Source organism: Xiphophorus couchianus, chromosome 20, assembly GCF_001444195.1.
Source record: "Xiphophorus couchianus chromosome 20, X_couchianus-1.0, whole genome shotgun sequence".
Taxonomy (NCBI): domain Eukaryota; kingdom Metazoa; phylum Chordata; class Actinopteri; order Cyprinodontiformes; family Poeciliidae; genus Xiphophorus; species Xiphophorus couchianus.
Window position 1 is genome coordinate 4821978 of NC_040247.1, and position 22159 is coordinate 4844136.

At 36.9% G+C, this 22159-nt stretch overlaps 1 protein-coding gene across 1 annotated transcript; it reads left to right on the forward strand.

The window, feature by feature from the left end:
* Positions 1 to 1769: 1769 nt before the first annotated feature.
* On the forward strand, positions 1770 to 22153 carry cers5 (ceramide synthase 5). The gene is made up of 10 exons (XM_028003071.1): positions 1770 to 1942; positions 12019 to 12124; positions 13344 to 13474; positions 13567 to 13624; positions 13724 to 13774; positions 16140 to 16232; positions 17419 to 17547; positions 18152 to 18258; positions 19195 to 19351; positions 21390 to 22153. Exons 1-10 carry the CDS (start codon positions 1770 to 1772, stop codon positions 21552 to 21554), a joined length of 1170 nt encoding a protein of 389 aa, XP_027858872.1. The 3' UTR covers positions 21555 to 22153.
* Positions 22154 to 22159: the final 6 nt, after the last annotated feature.

The window sequence follows — 22159 nt, forward strand, 5'->3', positions numbered from 1 at the left end:
AACCGGAAGATAGGCGGTGGTAGCTTCAGAACTAAGAAAAATAATGCTTCTCTTTTGAGTATATTTAAGACCCGTGACAAAAATATAGGTAAAAATAAATATGGCTGCTGCCCAGTGCCAGCTTTATTATATGAGGCCTTGACCAGAATTTGAATCTGGGAGACCCACTTCCCACCAACTACCAGAGCACCACTGGGCTGCTTAATACTATCCATCTGTGAAAACAATACATTTAACATAATTTATATTACAGCTTACCAATGAGACAACAAATACTTAGCTTTGTATGCATTACTTCACTACACAATCGTTTTAATAATTGTTTAATTTACTATTTATAGCATATTGAATACATTTTCAGTTGAATAAAAGAGTAAAAGTTATTTCTCTAACTTCTCATTTGGGCTTGCAGTTGTACCTGGTATGTAATGTTTAAAAACAAATATGTTACAATTGAGAAGAAGAGGTTGAATTTAATTTATTATACTTTTAAAGAACTCAATATTAAAATGGTTATCTATTATTGAGATGTGTTTGTGGGGTCTGTACAGTGGTCAGGCACCTGCCCCATAAAATTACACTACAAGTAAATTTGTCATGATATGAATTTAAATATGAAACAGATTTACGTTTTTCATTTGAAACAATTAAAAAATACATAAAGTTTTTCAATATCAGAACAAATAAAAGTAGACTCTTTCTTTATAAAACATATAAACCTTTAATTGCCAGACCTATAAACATTCAGGAGCAGAATCTAGTTAAAATGAGTTTCTAATTATAACAACTTTTATATCTTCTTATAATGAGATCTCCATCTCATTAAATCAAAATAGGTTCTGGTTTAAATGACAAAGGGCGAAACAGCAAAACGGCAATTTATGGGATATTTGAGATTCGCCCTGAGAAGATGGAAAGCCCCTTTAAGCCTTTTTTGAAATCATAATCTATCAGTTTTTCAGCATGAGTTGTTACGAAGGTACTCATCTCGTTATAACAAGACATCCTGTATTTATTTTCTAGCTCTAGATGTGAAATGTTTTCATGAGATATACATAAACTGTGAGAAAATAACTTGTTTGGGGATCCTATGGTGCGTTCTATTTGTAGCCAGAACTCAGATATTCCTATTTCTAGGTAAATAAAAAAAATCAACTGGAATGTCTCCCCGAAGTTGAACTTCGGGAAAATTGCACAATTTTATTTTAACACTAACTTCGCGATCCAATATGCAGAGTTGTATCAACAATGTAGCTACTACGCCCCAGTTTTAGCCAGAAGTCGGTCGATAAAAAAACATCTGCAACACACCCCGCAAATCCTCCACTAACCAGACTTCCCACTCAGAGCCGTTAGCTGGGGTCTGACGTCATTTCCAGCTTCAAGTTCAAGTGTAAAGGTATCTGGAATTCACCATTAGCACCAGCTTTGTTTGATTTTACCTCAGGCGGGATAATTCTTTCATTTTCTTTATTAATGTAGTGTTTTTAACAGTTTTCTTTCACTCGCGACCTGTCGTGGCAATGAGTAAAATAAATGTGTTCGTATTTTAATGATCTCCAAACGCCCCCATCTTGATTTGAAAGTCCTCGCCGGAAGTTTGGGCGTACTGCGGCGGGCTTGATGTCGGTGCGGTAAAGTTGAGTGTAGCGAGTCAAACAAGTGGCGCTGGGAGGGAAGTGGAGACGTCCAACGCGGTTAACGTGCCGTCTCTTTCAGTTGAGAAACCACTTTCCTCCGAGCATCCGGGGACGGGAAGGCGGTGAAAAATGGCTGCTCTCTCAGCCTGGTTCTGGAACGAGAGGTTCTGGCTACCGCACAACGTAACCTGGGCGGATCTGGCGGACCCTGCTCCCGGGGTGGAGTATCCCAAAGCTGGACACTTGTTGGCTGCTTTACCGCTGGCTCTCGGGATTTTTATTGTCAGGATAATCTTCGAAAGGTTCGTATTGTCCAACACGACTTGTTGGAGTGAAAGTAAAGCTCTCCAATTGTTCTGTTGCGCGTTTTTTTGTCCATCAGCGGATGATGATGGATTAGCTAACTGGTGGGAGGATCAGTATCTTTCTGGAAGTTAAATAAGAGATTCTTTAATTATCTTAGGTAAAATAACAGCAGTTTTGTTGTCTCTAAATTATGTTTTTCACACTTTTTGAAGACTATCTTACGAGCGGTTGGCAATAAATAAGTAAAATAAAGTGTAATAATAGCTTTCTAGTTCGAAAGCTATTATTGATTATCACGTGTCTTAAGTTGATTCATATTAAAGGAAGTGCCAACGCTGGTCAGGTTTACATCACATGTGAAGTTAGAGAGCCTATAGAGAGTGTCCTCTATCCTGATTAGGATAAAGGACACCGTCCTTGTGACGGTCCAGCCTCGTGGATTCGTAAGACACTTTCTGTAACACACACACACACCACAATTTTCTACATATTTGAACGCCAGCCAGTTACTGAGTTTGCCAAAAAAACTTATTATAACCTGAAGGATTTTTTAATTTTAAAACCAAGGCTTGTATTGACTATAGCCCCACAAGTGACACGTTAACCATTTTATTGCCAACCAAGCCTTCTTTTAAGGCAAACTTTACTACTTTATTATAGTTAAGAAAACATTTCCCACATGCTTTTTGTGGGCTATCTACTGAATCTTTAGGTGTGTGTTGTAAACTCATTCAGTCTCAAAGCTGAAGGGAGCAGTTTCACCAGATGACAGAGGTCAAACTTAACAGCATCAAGTGTAAAAACTGAGGGTGATCGATGTTGATGGGAACTGACGCTCCCTAGCAGGAACAGGAAACCCACTAGTAACAGAAAATCTAAAACTGAATGCCCTGAACCTTTGGTTTCATTGGTGGTCATCAGCATGGTTAGTATCATTGTGCAAGAGTATCTGACAACTTGTTCACTTTCTTTTTATTTTTGAATGTGGTCAGGATTAGACCAATTTTTCATTCACTAGTTGAATGTTTTTTTTCCTTTGTCTGTATTCATGATGTAGCTTAAGCAGGTAAACTGTAGTTGACATTTTGTTAAGCAAATTATGGTAGCCTTTTGACCTAAAAAGGTGAGATATTTGTTTCACTCTGCTGGTTAGTGCAAGATACAAGAATAGCTCTGTGTAAAAGTCATAAATTCTCCATTATTTATTTGTTTTGCTCTCAAAATGCCAGGCATCACTGTAGACATTTAAAGGGGTCTTGGACACTGTTTATTCAGGCTTATTTGTGTTTTTTAGACACTGACTACTTTTTCAATCATTTTCAGCCTATTTCTGGACTACTTTTGAAAAATAACACAAATTCACAAATGTAAATTGCGTTTTACTAACCAAAAATGATTTCTGAAGCTTTCAGGCCCTGTCTCTGGTCTTCAGAATCATTATTGCTTTTCATATTCCTTTATTTAATCAGGTAAACCCCATTGAGATCTAGATCTCAGTTTCAAGAGGGACCTGAAACAAACTTCACACCCCGTCGGGGAATCGAACCCCGGTCTCCCGCGTGACAGGCGGGGATACTCACCACTATTCTAACGAGGAGATTATACCGCTTTTAGCGGTTCACTGATTGATGAGATTGATTTTCTTAATTTTGGGTGATCAGCGATCGGTCGATACTTACATGTGAAACAAATCTTATCTAATCTCTGCAATGGTCTGAAAATCAGCTGCTTTACAGACAGACAGGCCCGCCCACCAGGTCACATCTGCATTGTGTGGTTAACAATTATTATCCCACTGTTGCCAACTTAATGACTTTGTCACTTTTTTAGGCACCAAAAAGTTCAGTATTGGCCAAATTCAGAATTGGCAGTTCAGTTTGTTTTTTAAAAATCTGTGATCAGCTTCAAAGTTGCAGTCACTGCACCACCTCTAACTGTTTTTTTTTATTATTATTATTATTTTGATTAAAGACATGACGGATTTTCTGACGTTGTTTATCTGATGTGCATAATTTTTAAGCCTGACACTTTAACTTCTGTCCTTCATCTACATTTTTGAAGACTGAATAGCTACTGTTCAAGGTCCCTTTAAAGAGGACAATAAAGTCTCGGTCCTCAGAAGTAAAGTACGTAGAAATTAAATGACTAACAACTATAAGTGGCCCAGCTTCCAGAAATTCCTAGCATCCATAGAATGCGTCATATCTGACCGAACTGATGAAGGAGAAAACGCCACAACCCACAGCACTCCGTCATGCTGGTACAGGACACCATGAAGCAGCTTTAAAGTTTCTGACGCCATGCACAGTGAGTCAGAGGTCCTCTAGAAGAACAAAGGGGACAGTTCACCAAGATTAGGGCCAGTGATTTATTATTGCACTGTTTTGTTTTTGGCTTACTTCTATTGTATTTGATCGTAATTGTGACGCCTTAATTTTATTTTTTGACACGAGGTTTCAGAGTCAGACTCTGAATGAAAATATAGATTTTCACCCCCGCCATCAACCATTAAAGTGTACTTTGGGATACGTTGTAATGTTTTATGAAAACAAGATACAAGTTAGAGAAATATGATATGCTACATAATTTTGTGCTTAATTTCTGGTTGGATGCAAATGTCCTGCATATATAAAAGAAAACTAGGGATGCACCGATCCAATTTTTTCACTTCCGATGCTGATTTTTGAGGTTTAGTGCTGGTTCTAAAGGATTTTATAAAGAAAAATAGCTCTGAATTGACTGAAAGTATTTCTTTTTTTGAACACATACAAAATTGTACAAAATTAAACACTTATTTATAATTCTGCACCAGTACAACACACTTCAATGTTCCAATAACTTCACAAGCTTGGTCAAACATGTAAAAACGACTTTAATTTGTTCAGTCAGTGCGAGTAGGAATACAACAGTCAATGTAAAATAAATAGAGAAACTGAAACTGATGAAAACAATAGGTCCACTGTCTTTGTCAGATGTATAAACTACAACAGTCTTTCAAAAGGTTCAAATCTAAATATGATGTATAAAACGAGAAAGCTTGATGTTGCTCAGAGCATGAAGTGTAGAATTAAACTGAATAATTTTGCTTTTATGGATCGGACACATTTGGTTGAATATACGAGTATTGAAATAAGGAACAAACGTTTAAATGTTATGTAACTTTTGATCCAGTAGTTTCCTTCATTGCTCATTTTCCACTTCTTTCAAAATGCAAATTTTCCTGAACCAGTTCCCAGAGTCTTTGCTCTATTTCAAACCTCTGCTGGCATGTTGGTGGTCAAACCATTCATTCAGGTGGAAATGAAGATGATTGAACCAAAAACAATCTCAAAGGGTTTCTTGTTTCATAGTATTGAATTTCTGTTTTAACTAGTGGTGTGACAACCAACACCAGGAAGTCCTTTTCTGCTTTTGCAGATTACATGGAGAAACATCCAGGAACTAGCCTGAGCTTCTCGAAGCTTTTCAGAACAACAGGTAGGGCAGATTGACATGGTCCAGGTTTTTAAACATCGCTGTAATGCCGGTGTAGAGCCAACTACATTGTTTGTGCCTTTATCTGCTTTAATCCAGCTGTGGTCAAGTGACTGTAAATAAGAAGCAATCAGATATTAGAGGCGTAAAAGGACCGAGATGTTCAAGTGTTCAGTAAGATGCACTTGGCTGTTCGCCATCTGTCTCAGGTGCCAGACTCCTGATGTGAAGGTGTGTTCAAGGAGAATGTGGTCCGATGCTGGAGGGTGTTATCAGAGAGCGATCACTTTCTGTTGATGCCGACACCTCAGAGATCAAACTGACTCATTCATTCCTTCATTTATTTATTTATCAGCACAATACATGACAGCACAGCTTCGGTTGCTACACGACACTATACAGAGTACATAAGGCGTCCTGCTGTTGCCAGGATGTATACTCTTAGGGCTGCTACCAATTATTTTAACGATTAATCAATTTATTGGATGAAAAATGGCGCGATCCTCAGATTTTTCATTTAACCACGCAAGTCCTTATTTCTACAATAGACTAAATACATTAAAAATACAATAAACAAATTATTTCAGTTCCTTTTTAAATAGGAAATTAAACCTTTATAACATTTCATTAGTGTAGGCTTTATCAGTAGCACAGAATGCATCAGCAGCTAGAAAAAGTACTTCAAGCGTGTGAAAAGCTCAGACATTTCTGCTTGAATTAACATGAATGCAATGTTGGGCTTCAGCTAATGATTATTTTAGTAATCAATTATTCTTGCAATTATTCAAACAATTAATTAGATAAAAACCTGGCAAATTGTGCAGATTTTTTTTATTTAGCCACTTAAGCTTTTTTTTTATTATTTTTTACACAATTTCTTTTAAGTACATTAAAAATGCAAATAAATAATTGAGTTTCTTTTTTTTTTTTGAATGAACATTTCTACAGTGCAGGGCTTCAGCTAAAGAGTATTGTAGTAATTGATTATTTTTGATAAATTGATTAATCGGATTAAAAAACCCAGTGGAGATTTTTTTATTTAGCAATTTAAGCCTTTTTATAATGTTTGACATACATTAAAAAGGCAACAAGAGCAAAACAAGTAATTTAGTTCTTTTAGAAAAATAAAGATTTTATGCCTAAAATGCAATAAAATGGCATTCCTTTACCATTTGTAGCTAAGTATGCATCTGCAGCTAAAAAATATTTCTAACATCACCATGTGAAAAGCTCAGCCCTTTCTAATTTAATTAACATGCTACACTGTAGTGCTAATCTATATTTTTTTGACTGACCAAATATTTGACAGCAAAAGGTCCTTAATAGATTTTTTTTGTTACAGAATTTGAGTCAGGTGAAGGTAAAACTGCAAAATGTATATTTTTTGTGCAGTTTTGGCTTAATCACAGCTCTGACTGCGTTGTGCTTTCAGCAAATGCCATTTATTTTGAGTCTGTATACTCCAGTTAACAATTAATTGATCAGTTAACAATTATATAAATAATCTCTTAATCTGATTAATTGTTTCAGCCCTACATGCACACATACAAATCTGCTTATACACCTGCATTAATAGAGTGCAGAGCCTCTCTTTCAGTTATGTCAGGTTTTTGAACAGTTTTAGGAATCCAAGTTCCTTACACCGTAGTAATCATTATTCTTTCATCCGCCCAGTTCTCAGTATCTAACCTTTGAACAGCACACACAGCATCAACTGTGCATATAAATTTTATTGCATTCAGCAGCTTTGTCAAAGTAACACCCACAGTGAATTAACTGTCGGAAACAACACTTTGATTCCACCTCCTTTATTGTCTCTCATAGCACAGTATTTACTTTACCACCAGTCCTGCAGCAGTGAGCACACATAGTGTAAAAAGTTTTGTTTCTCTTCAGTATTGCTCTCAAAGCTCAGTTTTCCATCTTGTGGTTATGATGGCATTTCTCAAAGACGATACAATTCACTCTTGTCAGTGAGCCGTAAATGTAACATTAGACCCCTTGATGCAACTTGTTGGAGCCGAGTCAGTTGTGGACTTTCTGCTTGTAAAGCACAGTTTGCGAGGGTCAGGCTTGTTGCACCTATGAGCCGACAGCAGCGAGAGTCATGCCACTGAGTTGTCGGGCTCGGTGCATCAGAACAGGTTCGACTAGGCGGAGGCCTTTGAGTCTGCAATGTGTTCACCTTGCTGAAACAATGCAGCGAAACATGTTTATGAAAGAACAGCCAGGAAAACACAGGAAAGCAGTATCCATCTCCACCCGTGTGAAAGTGGTTGCACAACATGCAGTCATTACGTTGTTAAGAATTTGAATTTCACTTGGGCTGCAACTAATGATTATTTTAGTAGTCAATTACGGTATTCTGATGATTAATCAGAAACAAAAAGTGACATATTCTGCAGATTTTTCATTTAGCCACTTTTAAAAGCCATTTTAATAAAATATTAGAAATCCATTAAAAGATGCAAGTGAACAAATAATTCATTTTTAAAAATTGTGTTCCCCAAAATATAGCATTCCTTTAGTGAACGCTTGATCATTTGTAGCAAAGGATGCAGCTAAAACAATACTTCTGACATCAACATGTGAAAAGCTCATACCTTTCTGCCCGACTTAACATCAATACAATACAGTGTAGGGCTGATCTGTTGACTACTTTTTGGATTAACCAATTAATAACTGGATAGTAAAAGTTGCTGAATAGGATATTTTTATTACAGAATTTAAATCAGGTGAAGCTAAAACTATACATTTGAGTTCTGGGTCGAACAGATTTACAAAGGTTTTTTTTTTATATCTTAAATGCAGAATGTATATTTTTTGTACAACTTTAGCTTAAATGCTACTCTGAGTATGTTCTTTCTGTTTTTTGTGTCTGCAGACTTAATGATTAATCTATGACTGATTAACGATTATTACAATAATCGATTAATCCCTGATATTTATCCTTGATATGTATTGTCTTGGTTTATTAAGTGAATTCCCATTTTATGTGCAGGGATTTTGCTCCTTAAAAGATATCTCTGCGCAGAACCCCTTCCCCTCAGCCTGTTCATTCTTTTTTTATATATATACACTTTATTTTTATTTGTTTTTAAACATACAAGTACATGAAATCAAACATGAGGACTAGGGCAGGTAGCAGGCAGTCATACTGATGAACATTACAATTTCACAGATATTTCACTGTATGGAGTCACAAAGAGGGAAACTCCCAGGAGTCTGTCCGAGTGATGCGGAGTCACAAACATTAACTGTTATACACCTTTGGCAATAAAATGATCCCATTTTTCCCAAAGTTTCTCTCCTTTCTCCTTTTTGCGCCGTATTGTAACAGTCAACATTTCCATATTGTGGATCAGGTTTATGATATTCACAAGAAGCTAGGGGGTCTAGGTTGGAGCCAACAGCCAGTTCATTCTTGTTGATCTTAATCATTGCTTTGCTCCTGGCTCTGACTTTGTAGATGTGCGCAGCCAAGCTTCCTTGTGTGTACATACTCTAATAAGCCGTGTCACGGCTTTCAAGTGCCACAAACTGAGATTACACGTTTCCAGACTTCCTCATCCTTCAGCAGGTTTTTCACCTTATCCAGGAAGTGAGTGTATATACTTAAAACAGAATTCAATTGTTATGCATCTAAACACTTTTCCCATGCCTTGTTCAGTCACTTGTTTCAGTGTATTTTTTTATCTTCTGGAAATGTAGAATATGGGTAGAAATATTTTAAAATCAGATGAACTTGATTAAAAAATGAAGTTGTGGGATATGAGTTGAGCCAAGCTGTCAAACTGGAAACTGTCCCAGTGTCAGGGTAGGCTCCGTGTAAACAGACCACACCAAGCTTCTCGGTTGGTCACAGCCGTTGTGTATGTTGGTGGGGGTCAGTTTCTGAGAAGGAGCAGGGCTGTTTGGACATTTCACATAAATAGATTAACTTATGTCTTTTTCAGTTTCCTTCATCCTGTTGCTGTCTTCTACTTATTAGGGCTGCGTGCTTCAACTTTCATCGGATTTATGCTTAAGTCATCTTCGTTCCTTTCAGAAATGTGAAGGACCTGTCCAGACAAGAATCGAGGTTGTTGCCCATCCATGGGGTTGAGTAACAATTTAATAGAGATTGTTGGAAAGCTGACTTGTGGTGCCAGTTCAGGGTGAATCAGACTTGCACAACTCATCCCGTTCAGCACCTTATCGTTATGGAGCTTACAGGTGGATCAAAAAGTCAAGCGCGCTAGCTGCAGGGTGGACTGTGCTTCTTAAAGCTTTGAACAGTAAAACTTAGATTGCGCTGAGTAATGTTTAACATCATCATAACAGTGAAACCCATCTGTCCAACCTAAAAAAATGGTTTGGTTTTGTTTGCACCTTGAGTTATCGGTATGTTACACAGCTGAGGCATTTTATGTGTTGCATGGACTCAAACTGCAGTCAACATTAACTTGACTAACCAGGGGTCTGCTATATTTTAATCTTTTTTTATTGCATAGAAATCCCAAACAGGTGATTTGTAACCTTCAACTTTTAATGGTTATAGGTGGAATCCATACTGTCGATTGACATGTGTAACAATTACATAAAGCGCTGCATTTTATGGGCATGTTTGTCATTTTTGCTTTGAACGTTACCTCAAGATAAAACAAACAATGTCTGATAAAGTAAATTAAGTTCTTGTAAAGTGAGTGGCAGTGAAAACGGGAAGAACCAGAAGTGTAAAAAGTAACTTGACGTCATTTTAACGGCAAAGACTTTTGGTTCCCTCTGATTTTTCTCATTATGCAGCGCAGCCTGCTGCAGGTTTGCATTATACACATCAGGTGATGGAAAATTACAGCTGTAGCTAACAATTATTTTTGTGGTCAATTATTCTGGCGATTAATCAGATAAAAATTTTTCATGTTCTGCAGACTTTTCATTTAACCACTTAAGCTTATTTTATAAAATATTAGAAATATGTTTAAACATTCAAATAAATAATTGAGTTGCTCTTTTAAATAAGAAAAAAATATTTTCTTGGCTAAAATGCAATAGCACAGCATTCCTTTATTGTTTCCAACATCAAAAGCTGGACTCATAATCAGTACAGTGTAGGTCTAATCTGTTGATTAGTTTTTTCTATTAATAATTAATAAAACAGTGGTTAATAGGAGTTTTTTTTTTTTTTTTTTTTTACAAATTGTGAACCAAGTGAAGCTAAAAGTGCCACTCTCTGAGTTCTGTGTTGAACAAATTTACATGAATTTTTTTTTATCTTAAATATAAAATGTATGTCTTTTTGTGCGATTTTGGGCAAAGTCCTGCCCAAAATTGAGCGTTGCTCTTTCATCAAATTACCTTTTTTTTAATCTGCACACTGCAGTTAAAGATCAATCGATTGCTAAATTAGTTGGCTATGATTTTGATAAATGATTAATTATGATTAATCTGATTATTCCTTTCAACCCTAGACAATCAAAACGTAAATGTAACTGGTAGAATAAATGAGCACTATAATAGAACAAAATGTCAGTGTTCGGTGAACAAACTGGATCCCAAACTAAGTTTAAACCCAGCAGCATTTAGGAGTCACTTTTACAAACCACGTTATTGCAAAAAATGAAAAACCTGAACAATTAATTAAATTTATTTAATTTATTTCTCTTTTGAACGGTTACACATGCTACACAAATTAAGAGAGGAAAGAAAATCTCATTTTATGACTTTTTGTTTTGTCCTGTATAAAGTGATTTTCATTTGGTATCTTTTTTTCAGAGTCCTGTGGAAACGAAATGGAAAAACTCTGCTGTGCAAGCTTTAGTTTTCACTAAATTAAAATATTCTTTTGCATTTTTCAGAGACACGATTAGGCAAATCAATGACTGAGTACATTTTGACTATAACATGAGAGCGGCCTGAAAATAATTTGATTGTTAAATCAACCAACATCCTGCAGGAATAACCTCCAGAATAGTTCACACAAGTAAAATGTTTTCAAACGTTCGTCTTTTAACGTAAAAAGAGAAAAAAAAGATTTATTTTTGTGTCATTAAAATTAAGTCTCCACTTTATGGTTGTAAAGAAGTCTGATTGCAGATTGTGACATGAAAAGAGGTGAATATTGCAAATGTTGAAGTTTTTTAATGAATCTTGTTTTGCAGTGAAATTTGTTTTATTTCAGTTTTAACGAAGCTTGTTACGTCATCTGTCCTGCTTCATTATTAACTTGCACTTGCCCGTTTCTGGAGGGCCTGCACGCTGTTTTACTGCAAGAATTTCACTCCGAGACCAAAGTCTGTCTCTGTTTGACTTCTGTCGTTTACTGTGGAACTTTCCCATTACATTCAGCTTACAACAGTAACGTTATGATCAAAAATAAATATGATCGGCATTAAGCTTGGAAAGAATATCCAGCAGTAGTCCAGCTGCACATGAGCTCACCTGTTGAATGTTTATTTCAGGTTGTGTAGTCAAATCTTCAAAGCACAACTTCCCTGATTCAAGGCAAATTAACATCCCTTCCTCGTTGAATGAAAGTCAAGCAGTGATGCAGGTATTAAGTTCTGTTTGCATGTTTTACGATCAGCTAGTGACTTTTTCTTTCTGGTTAATGTCACAGATTTATCGCCAGTGTCTGCGCCCGAGGTCTCCACATTCAGCCAGGTGCTGGAAGGAGAGCTCAGCCCAACGCGGTGCTGGAGAAGGTGTTCACCTCCATCACAAAGGTTGGTTTCTGGATTCAAAAGAAGAGCCTGGTGCAATTTAAGCTCTCAAATCTGCAGTTCCCATTTATAATTTGTGTAATTTCCCTTTTCCCTTTACGCTCAGGAGGCCTTTGGTTTTAAATTGGTTATTTATCTTAGATTTTATTAATCAAATTACTTCCTACAGCATGCTCTTTTCAGTCTCAAGTTTTCTAAAATACATGGGTAAAATAAACAGAACATAAAAATAATATCTAGAAAACAAAAATAAAGTTTCATTCCAATAAGAAACTAAACTTAAACTAGCTGTAACACCACTGTTTCCTTGTTAGCTTAAAACAATATATATATATAAAAAAAACATAGTTATGGCTTTGCTATTTACTGATTACATTGAATTTAATCAGTTCAGAACATCTGTTTCAGATTGTTTGTTATTTTTAAAACCTTTTGGACTGCATAATCGGCATCATATTATGACAGCAACTAACAATTATTTTAGCAATTGATTATTCTGACGGTTAATTGGATGAAATATGGGCACATTCTGCAGATTTTTCATCGATCCACTGAAGCCTTTTTACACAACATAGAAATACATTGAAAGATGCAAGTACGCATATTAAAATAATTTTTCTGTAAAAAAAAAAGACACATTTCATTGTCTAAAATACAATAACATGGCATTCCTTGGGCAAATGCTTGATCATTTGTAGAAAAGGTGCATCTGCAGCTAGAAAAGTACTGTCTACTAATCTGTTTATTTTTTGATTAATAAAAACTGTATTTGTTTGCACAGTTTTAGTTTTATTACTGTTCCCACTGTACTGTTTTTTTTTCATCAAAGAAGCAATTATTAGAGTCTGAGTGCTCCAGTTAACTATTATTTCAATAATTGATAATCATGATTAATTTGATTCATCATTTCAGCCTTGGATCATAGATTTTTTGTGTATGTTTGTATACATATACTTTATACTTTATTATCTATTTTTAATGTGTGCCTCTATTTCCCCTTTACTTTGCTGCTGAAACACTAAAGGTTTTCCTCTGAGGAACAAAGAAAGGATTATTCTAATCTAATCTAAACTCTGAGGCACATTATGAACTACCAGTACATTCAGTAGTTCAATAATGTCCCTGGATTTTCCTTTCTTTGTTTCTTTCCTTTTTTTTTTTTGGCTCAAACTCCTCATTCCACACTAATTTGATTGTTGTTTTTTCCACCCTCTGGTGACAGAATCCAGACTCGCGGCATCTGGATGGCCTGTCCAAGCAGCTGGACTGGGAGGTGCGAAAAGTCCAGCGTTGGTTCAGGCACCGCAGGAATCAGGATAAACCCAGCACACACACTAAGTTCTGCGAGAGCATGTAGGTTTAACGTTAACTTGAGTGGAGGCTTGTTCCTGTTTAAATGCGTTGGTGGATTTTTAACGTTTTTTTTTCTCTGTTTTTGTTTCTAGGTGGAGGTTTTCATTTTATTTGGGGATATTTATTTATGGGTTCCAGTTTCTGTGGCAGGTAGCTCACCAACTTTGGATGTCACTATAAATCCATTGTTAATCCAGCATTACAAGCGTCTGTTTGCTGATGGGCCTTTAATTGTTTTTCTGTCTCCAGTGTCCGTGGATGTGGGATACGCGGCATTGTTGGTACAATTACCCCTATCAGGTATGATGCAGTACTCATATATTAACCATATTAGTCTAATATTTTGTAGGACCAGACATCAGCTGTGTTGTGACTCAGAGGTTTAGTTGCTGTTTACCCATGAAAAGATGTCTGGCTCAGTCTCTGGCTTCTGATGTCTACACAACATAGGAGGATAACAGGCCACATTTCCTCAGATACACACTGATTGTTGTTTTATTTTGGATATTTAAAATGTCTACCAGTAGCACTGTGGAGTTTTCTGTTCTAAATTAAAGTCTTTGAGGGGGTGAATTTGCATTATCATGACAACAATATATTATTTGAAAACGGTCTCAAAACAACATTATTTATTGGCTTATTGCCATAAGTTTTGGAACAATTTATCGTCCAGTAAAATGTATAATTGTGAGAAACCTAAGTGTGCTTGCATTATTATGCCATTATCATATTAGTTGAAAATTATCTCAAAACGACATAATAATGCAAGTACACATTGTCAAAATCAGTGTCCTTTAATTTTTAAAGGATACTGGAACTAGAAGACTTTTTAAATATCCCAAAAAAAAACAAATAAAGTCTCTTAACAAAATTGCCTTTCATAAAGCATTAATCATTAGGCTCAGACAGGGAAAATAAGCAAAAGTTCATGTAAACAAAAAGTGCAAACTAACAACAAAAACACTCCATTTAAATAACTCAACCAGCGTTTCTCTGGCCTGCTACTCGTCTTGGGACTCATAAAACACTCTTCAGTACGAGACGAATCCAGTGTCTCCGCACGTCTTTAAAAAGTCTTAAATTCATATTTTCTGCTAGGCTTAGTATTGACTTTTTTTCTCCTCCCATACCATTCTAAATAAAGTTTTACCGCTATCCTAACCAGCCATCAAACTGGGACAGCTTTATCTGCTTACCTTCATTCCACTGCCTCTCCTTGAATGCATGCCACTCTCATAAAATGCTGTAAGACAACTTTCAAATATGTTCTTGTTGTTTCCTTTTAGATGAGATTAAAACGGCTTGTTTATGTCTCGGGTAGGACGGACAAAACATGACCAGATTCTCGGTACTGAATCTGGTACTGGCCAGAAATCTCTCTTTCTTTGTGTTTTTGTGCTGAATCAACATCATCAGTGTTCGTGGCTGATGGTTGTGTTGCTGTTTGTCACTCAGTACGGCCATTAGGGTTGGGCTTTATGGCAATGTAAACCGCAAGTCGTCGGAAAAATGTTATTGTGCTGCGTTATCTGTCGCCTGGGGCATCTGCCGATGTTTAATGGCCGACCTTCACTCCTCTGAACTGAAATGAATCTGAACGAACCAGATTCATCTATTCGCTTCACAATAATGGTTTTATTTGGTTTGCTGCACTTTAAGCAAGAAGCTAGTTTTATTGTGAACGAGGGAGGAGTTAAATGGTAATAAATCCTTAGAAATGCAACGGTCAGGTTTTTCTGGGCCAATACTGATGACCTACTGGTTTCTCTCAGGCAGGGTTGTCAAACTCATTTTCATTTTGATCAATATTAAAATAAGAAATGTTCTTAAAAGGCTGCTTGTACCAGAATGTATTGATAAAACCTATTATCAAACTGTTAAAAATATTAATAAATTTCGGATTGCATTCGATATGCACTTTTGAAAATGAAATTGTTTTTGTGATTCTTTTGTTTTGCAATTAAAATCACCAATTTTGTGGTTAGAAATGTATCCAACATATTTTGCAATATGCTTGTGTACGACTGTAAATATGATTTTTTTGTGACTCACCTTATCGAGTGTAACTTTACTTCAAGTAAAACTGAGGCAGCAGTATAGTAGAAGTAATAAATACTGCCACCTACAGGTGGAAGTTAGTAACTGAAACCCGATGTTTTTGATGTTTTTGACTATTCTTGCGGAAAATTTGTAATAAACGCACAACTTTGGATGGCTGCAAAAAAACGCGAATATCTGATGATTTCGTGTTTAATTTTTGCAATCGCAAAATTATGAAAAGGGAATTAATGTAATTTAACAGCAAACAGATAAAAACGTCTGTGGTTTGATTGATAAAAATAATATTTAAGCTCACAACTGCTATTTTGAAGGTTCTAATACTTATAAAAGGCTACAGAAGGCCGAATTTGCTCTAGGGAATAAAATGTTTTTAGGGAATAAAACCAGGAAACTGTGCTGCAGGTTCTATTACAGAATTAGAAGTTTTAAAGGAATTGTCAGATTATCCTCTACATGTTTTGAAGCACTTATCCCTAACTATTTTTGTGATTTTACTAATTAGAAAAGGTGCATTGAGTGCAGTTTGTTTTTCTGCAGAACCCAGTAAAACCAGCTGAAGCTGCTTTCAGATCGGCTCTCTGATCTCTGATCTCTGTCTCTCCAGGTCATGACTCCAGGTCTTTATCACTACTACGTGACTGAGCTGGCCTTCTACTGGTCACTTATGTTTTCCCAGTTCACGGACATAAAACGGAAGGTGAGTGTAACTCAGATTGAGTTTCTGCCTGTTAGTCAGACTGCAGAAGATCCTCTCCAGGGCCACTCCCTTTTAGACATTTGTCAATATGTCTATTGTTCCTCATTTAGCTGGAGCAGAGAATGCATGAAAGAGTGCACATGATGCAACACTTTTTTTCTTCAGCTGTATATGTTAGCATTATGGTGTCCTGGGAGACTTCAAAGTGTGTTTTATAGTTTCTGTGTTAGGTTAGCTTTAGATGGGAGGTCACATGTGGGGGTTTTTCCCTCTAAAGGGGCGTGGTGTGACTCCTACCACTCAGTCTGTGAATGCTCTGTGTTTTCAGTGTGTCATGTGATTGCAGGATGGAGCAGGCCTGAGTCTGTCAGAATTGCAGAAATTCCTCAGAATGCCAGAGCTGTAGATGTTTTCTGCAGAAGATTACTGAATTGTGATTTTGTTTAACTTGGTCTTATTTGCTGTTTTTGCTGATTTAACTCTTGTTTGTTACTGGATGCTCAGAGGAGGCAGCTACAACGTCTGCTTAGGGAGCTTCTTGATTAGATGTTTATTTTTATGTCCACATCCTTTATCGTTGTGGGAAATTCTAAAATCCCGTCTTCACTATTTCTTTAACGTTTGTTTAAATCATAAATTTAATGTGCAGATATTAAACTAAGATATATTCCCATGCAAAATGATTCTGATATGAGTGACTTACAAACTCCAGGTAATAATGGGAATTATATTTCCAGTATTGTTTGTTAGTTTTGTCTAGGATTACTTGCCTAAACTTCCAAAATGTGCGTCCTTTGTTTAGGCCATGCTCTTAAATCACTGCTTGTGGGTGTAATAACAAGATTACTCAGCAGTTTTGTCAGAGGCATGAGTCTAAAAATAACATTTAATCACATTACGTTGTACCTTTCTCCTCTTCATCTTTGAAATGATTATGATGAAGACATTTGTAAAAAAAAATGTAATCACTTTAATCACAAAAAATATGAACAATGGATGCATTGATTGCTGTTTTGTGACTGATCACCGATCTTAGTAATAATAATAGTAGTAATAATTTTCTTCATATAATATGTAATAATAGTATATGATATATAATCAGCATATATGTAAATGTGTGTGTGTGTGTGAGTGTGTTCTGTGACCTTGAACACTGATCACTGTCTCCTCGCTGTTTTATTCTCAGGACTTCCTCATCATGTTCATCCATCACCTAGCAACAGTGAGCCTCATTAGCTTTTCCTACGCCAACAACATGGCTCGCGTGGGGAGCCTGGTGCTGTGTGTCCATGATGCCTCTGACTTCCTGCTGGAGGTCAGTAATGATCATAAACAATCTGGAAACACTCATGAGATTATAAATAATGGTCTCTGCTGTGCTTCATTTTACATCTAATCAGAAATAAGCATCATATGTGTAGTTTTAGTAACTACATGTAGTAAAAATATACCTTTTATTTTTTTTTATTTACCTTTGTAGCTCACTATAAGTGGTTTCTTTTGTATGATAATGTGATCATGCATATGACACGTGTGAATGTCATGGGAAAAATGAGACACTTCAATCCTCTGGAGTCCTGAAACATTTCCTGCATGTTTGCAAAAAATATGCCAGGAAAAAAAGGAATATAGGCAACAAATTACTGCACATTTACAAAGTTGCACTTGAAGAAACCACAAGTTGCACAATAACATCGTTTTGGTAGGTGGACCAAAGTAGAGGCTGTTTGTTTTAGATATTTCTGTATGTGGAGTCAGGTACAGCTTTTCAGCTTCCAATAACGACGAGTTCTGAGTTGTTTTTGTCTTGACTGGAATTCACCCTGACTGCATATTTTTAAAACCTCTTATATTTGGAGCAAACATTCCTTACCATCTTATCATAATGTTTGATTTCTGTTGTCTTTGTTCTCCAACAGGCAGCCAAGATGGCAAACTACTCCAAATACCAGCGGTTGTGTGACTCCCTCTTCATTGTGTTCAGTGTGGTGTTCTTTATCACACGGCTTATTATATTTCCAGTATGGTGAGTATTTTCAGCCAGTCAGACTTAATATTTGGTTTGGTTTTAGTGACACATTCATGAACTATGGTTTGGAGTTTCACCAGAACATGAAACACTTTTCGGGAAACCATTTTGGAGATTTTGTGTTTGATTTGAGCCTTTGGATTTCAGGGAACGATAAAATTTAAACCACATATCATTGAATTTCTTGGTCAGAACTCCAGTCCGTTGGCCTAGAAAGTCCAGTTTGTTTGAGGAGGTGTGAATGTGCAATCGATAAAAAAGTGAACCCTAGTCCACCAAAACATCTTGGTCTTGGTTGAGTTGAAGTGAACTCTGATGCGGTATGAATGCACATATGATTGCCAAGCCTCCAAAAGCAGGAAGTGGACTACAGCACAGGGCATTCTGGGTAAATGGAACCAAAACAAATTCAAGAGCCTATCGTTAGAAATGACTTGTGGTCTTTTAATAAATGCGATATTCTGCCCTCTAAAATATTACGACACTCATTACGATATTTTGATGGATGTTGAGCTCATGTTTTCTTCAGCAGTTCTTGGTGCAGCACCCCCATAGGCGAGGGGAGAGAACAGCACCAGCTGAAACTTTAACTAATACTGCAACTTCGGTCCCCTTTTGAAATACGTCTATTGAACTATCAGGAGTAAAAACACGCTTATATTCGGGTTGACCTTTAGCTACAAAGGCTTTTTAGGTGATTGCGTTTCTTTGACAGAGCACTAAAAGTTGCAGCTCTGCCTCCACAGAGAGGCCAACAATAGGGAACCTGTCATTGGCAGAAGTAACCTGAGCAGCTATATTCAATGTCTTGGTGTGAATGAATGAGTGGTGAAGCTACCTAGACTGAAATCCAAACCTTTCCGGGGGGGAGATGGGTCTGTCTTTGCTAGGTGTTCTTTTTCTGTATAATGGATTATCTTTCTGGGTTTCCAGGGTCCTGAACTCTACTATGTTTGAGAGCTGGGCCATCATTGGACCCTACCCGTCCTGGTGGGTCTTCAATGTCTTGCTGCTTCTCCTCCAAGTGATGCACATCTTCTGGGCTTACCTCATATTCCGCATAGCTTTCAAAGCTATTATGCGAGGAAAGGTGAGATCAGTCTCAAAAGTTTGATTTTTTTTTTTCTACGGTTTGTCAAATCCAAAGCAAAAGCAGTTTTTTGTGGCTTTGTTATGAAAATCTGAGTAACCAGGAGGTTGGTGGCATCTGTTGACCTTACATAGATTTGGTCCAGAACAGGGGTCTACAACCTACAGCTCTAGGGCCACAAGTGGACCTTCCAAAATGTCTCTTGATAACTTTGGCTAAAAATGAAAAAGAACCAGCTATTGTTTCTAAATTTTGATATAATAACAAACTTGGGTTTTTAACAGTTTTTCAGTTTATTCCTACAATATTCCACAAAGACTAACACTAAGCATACTAGTAATATGCTTTTATATATTTTTTTCTTGTCATTAGGTTGAAACCTGTTTTTTTTTTTTTTACATAAGTTTTTGTCCGACAGGAAATCCTATCCATCCTCTTTTTGCTAAATTTTATGTTTCTTTATCAAAACAGAAAAACAAGGTCTCTGCACATTCCTAAAGTCTTAAATTCACATATTTAAATGTAAGGCCTTAAATTGTCTTAAATTAATCAAAAAACAATAAGTTGGCCTTAAATATCACAGGTCTTAAATTGTGTTGTGGCAGGACTATTGAATTTTATTCTATCTAGTTTTGTTTTCTCTTGAGGATCTTTGTTGTTAAAACGCCAACATCTTTTCTGCTTTCTGTGACTCAACTCAGCGCTAACTAGCTGCTAATTGCTAGCTGGCGAAGGTAAAGCAAGCTAGCTTTTTTACGTCCATTAATTTTTTGTACATTTCTGTTGTAATATGGGTCTTAAATTCCATTAAAATGTTCTTAAAAAGTCTTATATTGAAGTTGGTAAAACTTGCAGAAAGCCTGAAAAAGCTTCAAAAATGACAAGTTTCCTATTGTAGATATTTATCTAAATAGGTTTTTCAAAAGAAAACATGTGACATTTGCTGCACTTGATGGTTTAGAGAACAAAATGGCTCTTTTGATTGTGAATTTTACAGACCCCTTCTCTAAACTCAGTACTTATGTTCTGACTTGTCACCACCTGTTAGTTTCACTTCACTGTATTTGACATGAAGTGTTTTGCAGATTTTTTTTGCTCCTGTAACAGTATCACAGATGAACAGATAAAAAGTCCCATCTGCGTTTTTCCACAGAAAGCTGATTGCTATTTTTGGTGATAGATTTGTTGCCTCCCCTTCTCTCTGAATTTTCCCATCTGCCCCTGACTCTCGTCTCGTTCTCCCTGCAGATGATCCCCCTCCCCCTCTCCAGAATCAGAGTGGGAGATCCCGTCTTTCTCTCTATCTTTGTCCAGTGACCCCCACCACTCCGCCCTCCTACTCCGCTGCTCTCACTTTTCTACATCTGCTCTGTCTGCTTGACAACTTTGCCATCTCTCTGTGTTTGGCTGTAAGTTTCCATCCACTTTCCCTGCCCTTTTCTCTCAAGTCTTAATCTCATCTCTCCTGTTTGTTCCAACAAGTTTAAGTGTGGCTGTAGTGTCGCTTGCAGTGGGAGGAGAGTTGTAAAATGATGAGTAATGTGGTTATGGTGTCATGAATGTCAGGTATGTCCAACTGTTTCCAATTAGTCAGGAGTGTGTTGTTGAAATTGTCCAACAACACCCTCCTGTGGCAATTAAGGGTGTTGTGAGCAGTTCAATCAAGAAGTCTTTTTCTTTTTTTTTTGTCCAGGCCAGTAAAAGATTTAGGGGGCACATCAATAAATATATTTCTAAATTATAAATTCTCCTCTTTTTTTTAATAGAAATGATACATTTAATTATTTGGAATTTTATACATTTATTTGCAGTTCTATAAATTTGTTATTATTATTTATAATATGTTTCTCTGGGGTGGCCAAAATGTTTTGGGAGGAGGGTGCCACTGCTCTGATGCTTTCTTAAGTAAAACTTAATGCAGCAAATAAAACAATAAGTCAGACCAATGGCTACCAGCGGGAAAATTCACATTGTAGTGATACTTAACCTATTTTTTTCATATTGGTTTTAATATTGGATTCTGCCTTCTGTCCCAAAGGTGTGTAATGATGTCCGTAGCGACATTGAGAGCAGCTCTGAAGAAGAATCTCACAGCCCAACTGAAGGCCTGAAGGCCTCCACTCACACCCCGAAGGGAGAAAACGGCACCAACGGCCATTGTGCTGCGGCCAGAGCCCGAACTCAGAACCACAGTAGCTGGTGACGAGGAACCCACAGCGCCCCCTGCAGCCTCCAAAGAGCTATGTCTGCCTGACCTGCGAGGCTCTCTCCCACTTTATATTAACACTGACAGCGCACAGATTTGAGAATCGGTGGATGGATGTGCAGACACTGACAGCGTTGTGCGGAAATCGAATCATGTGATTTGCGTAGCCTTATTTTTCCAGGCAGTGGGTTTAATGAGTTTGACTGCAGAGATTGGTTAGTTTCAACGTTCTCTCCCAGTTTTATTGGTCAGAGGAACTTAGTTATTTTTATCCTGAAGGGTTTATTCACAACAGTTTGCACAGAGCCACCATTCCACAGCAGGTATCACTCAAATAAAGATGAACATTTGTGACAGCTGAGCTTTTGTCAGCTCTGAAAAACAGAAAACCTGTTGAATGAGTAGCAGGAAGTTGGCAGTTCTGCAAAATGATGTGAACTTACTTTTCAACAATGTCTGGCTACTTTGTAACTGTTTTAACTACTTCTTCCAAGACCAATCGTGTATGAGATTTTCACAGCCAGGTGTGTGAATCTTGAAAAGGATGACTTGAGTGCTTTGTAGAAATGTATTTCCAAATATATTCTGTTGTTTGATGATGT

Coding starts and splice junctions, on each gene's coding strand:
- cers5 (XM_028003071.1), top strand. CDS start 1,770: ATGGCTGCTCTCTCAGCCTGGTTCTGGAACGAGAGGTTCTGGCTACCG. Junction 13,475..13,566: donor ACTAAGTTCTGCGAGAGCAT/GTAGGTTTAACG, acceptor TTTTGTTTCTAG/GTGGAGGTTTTCATTTTATT. Junction 17,548..18,151: donor CCTCTGACTTCCTGCTGGAG/GTCAGTAATGAT, acceptor GTTCTCCAACAG/GCAGCCAAGATGGCAAACTA.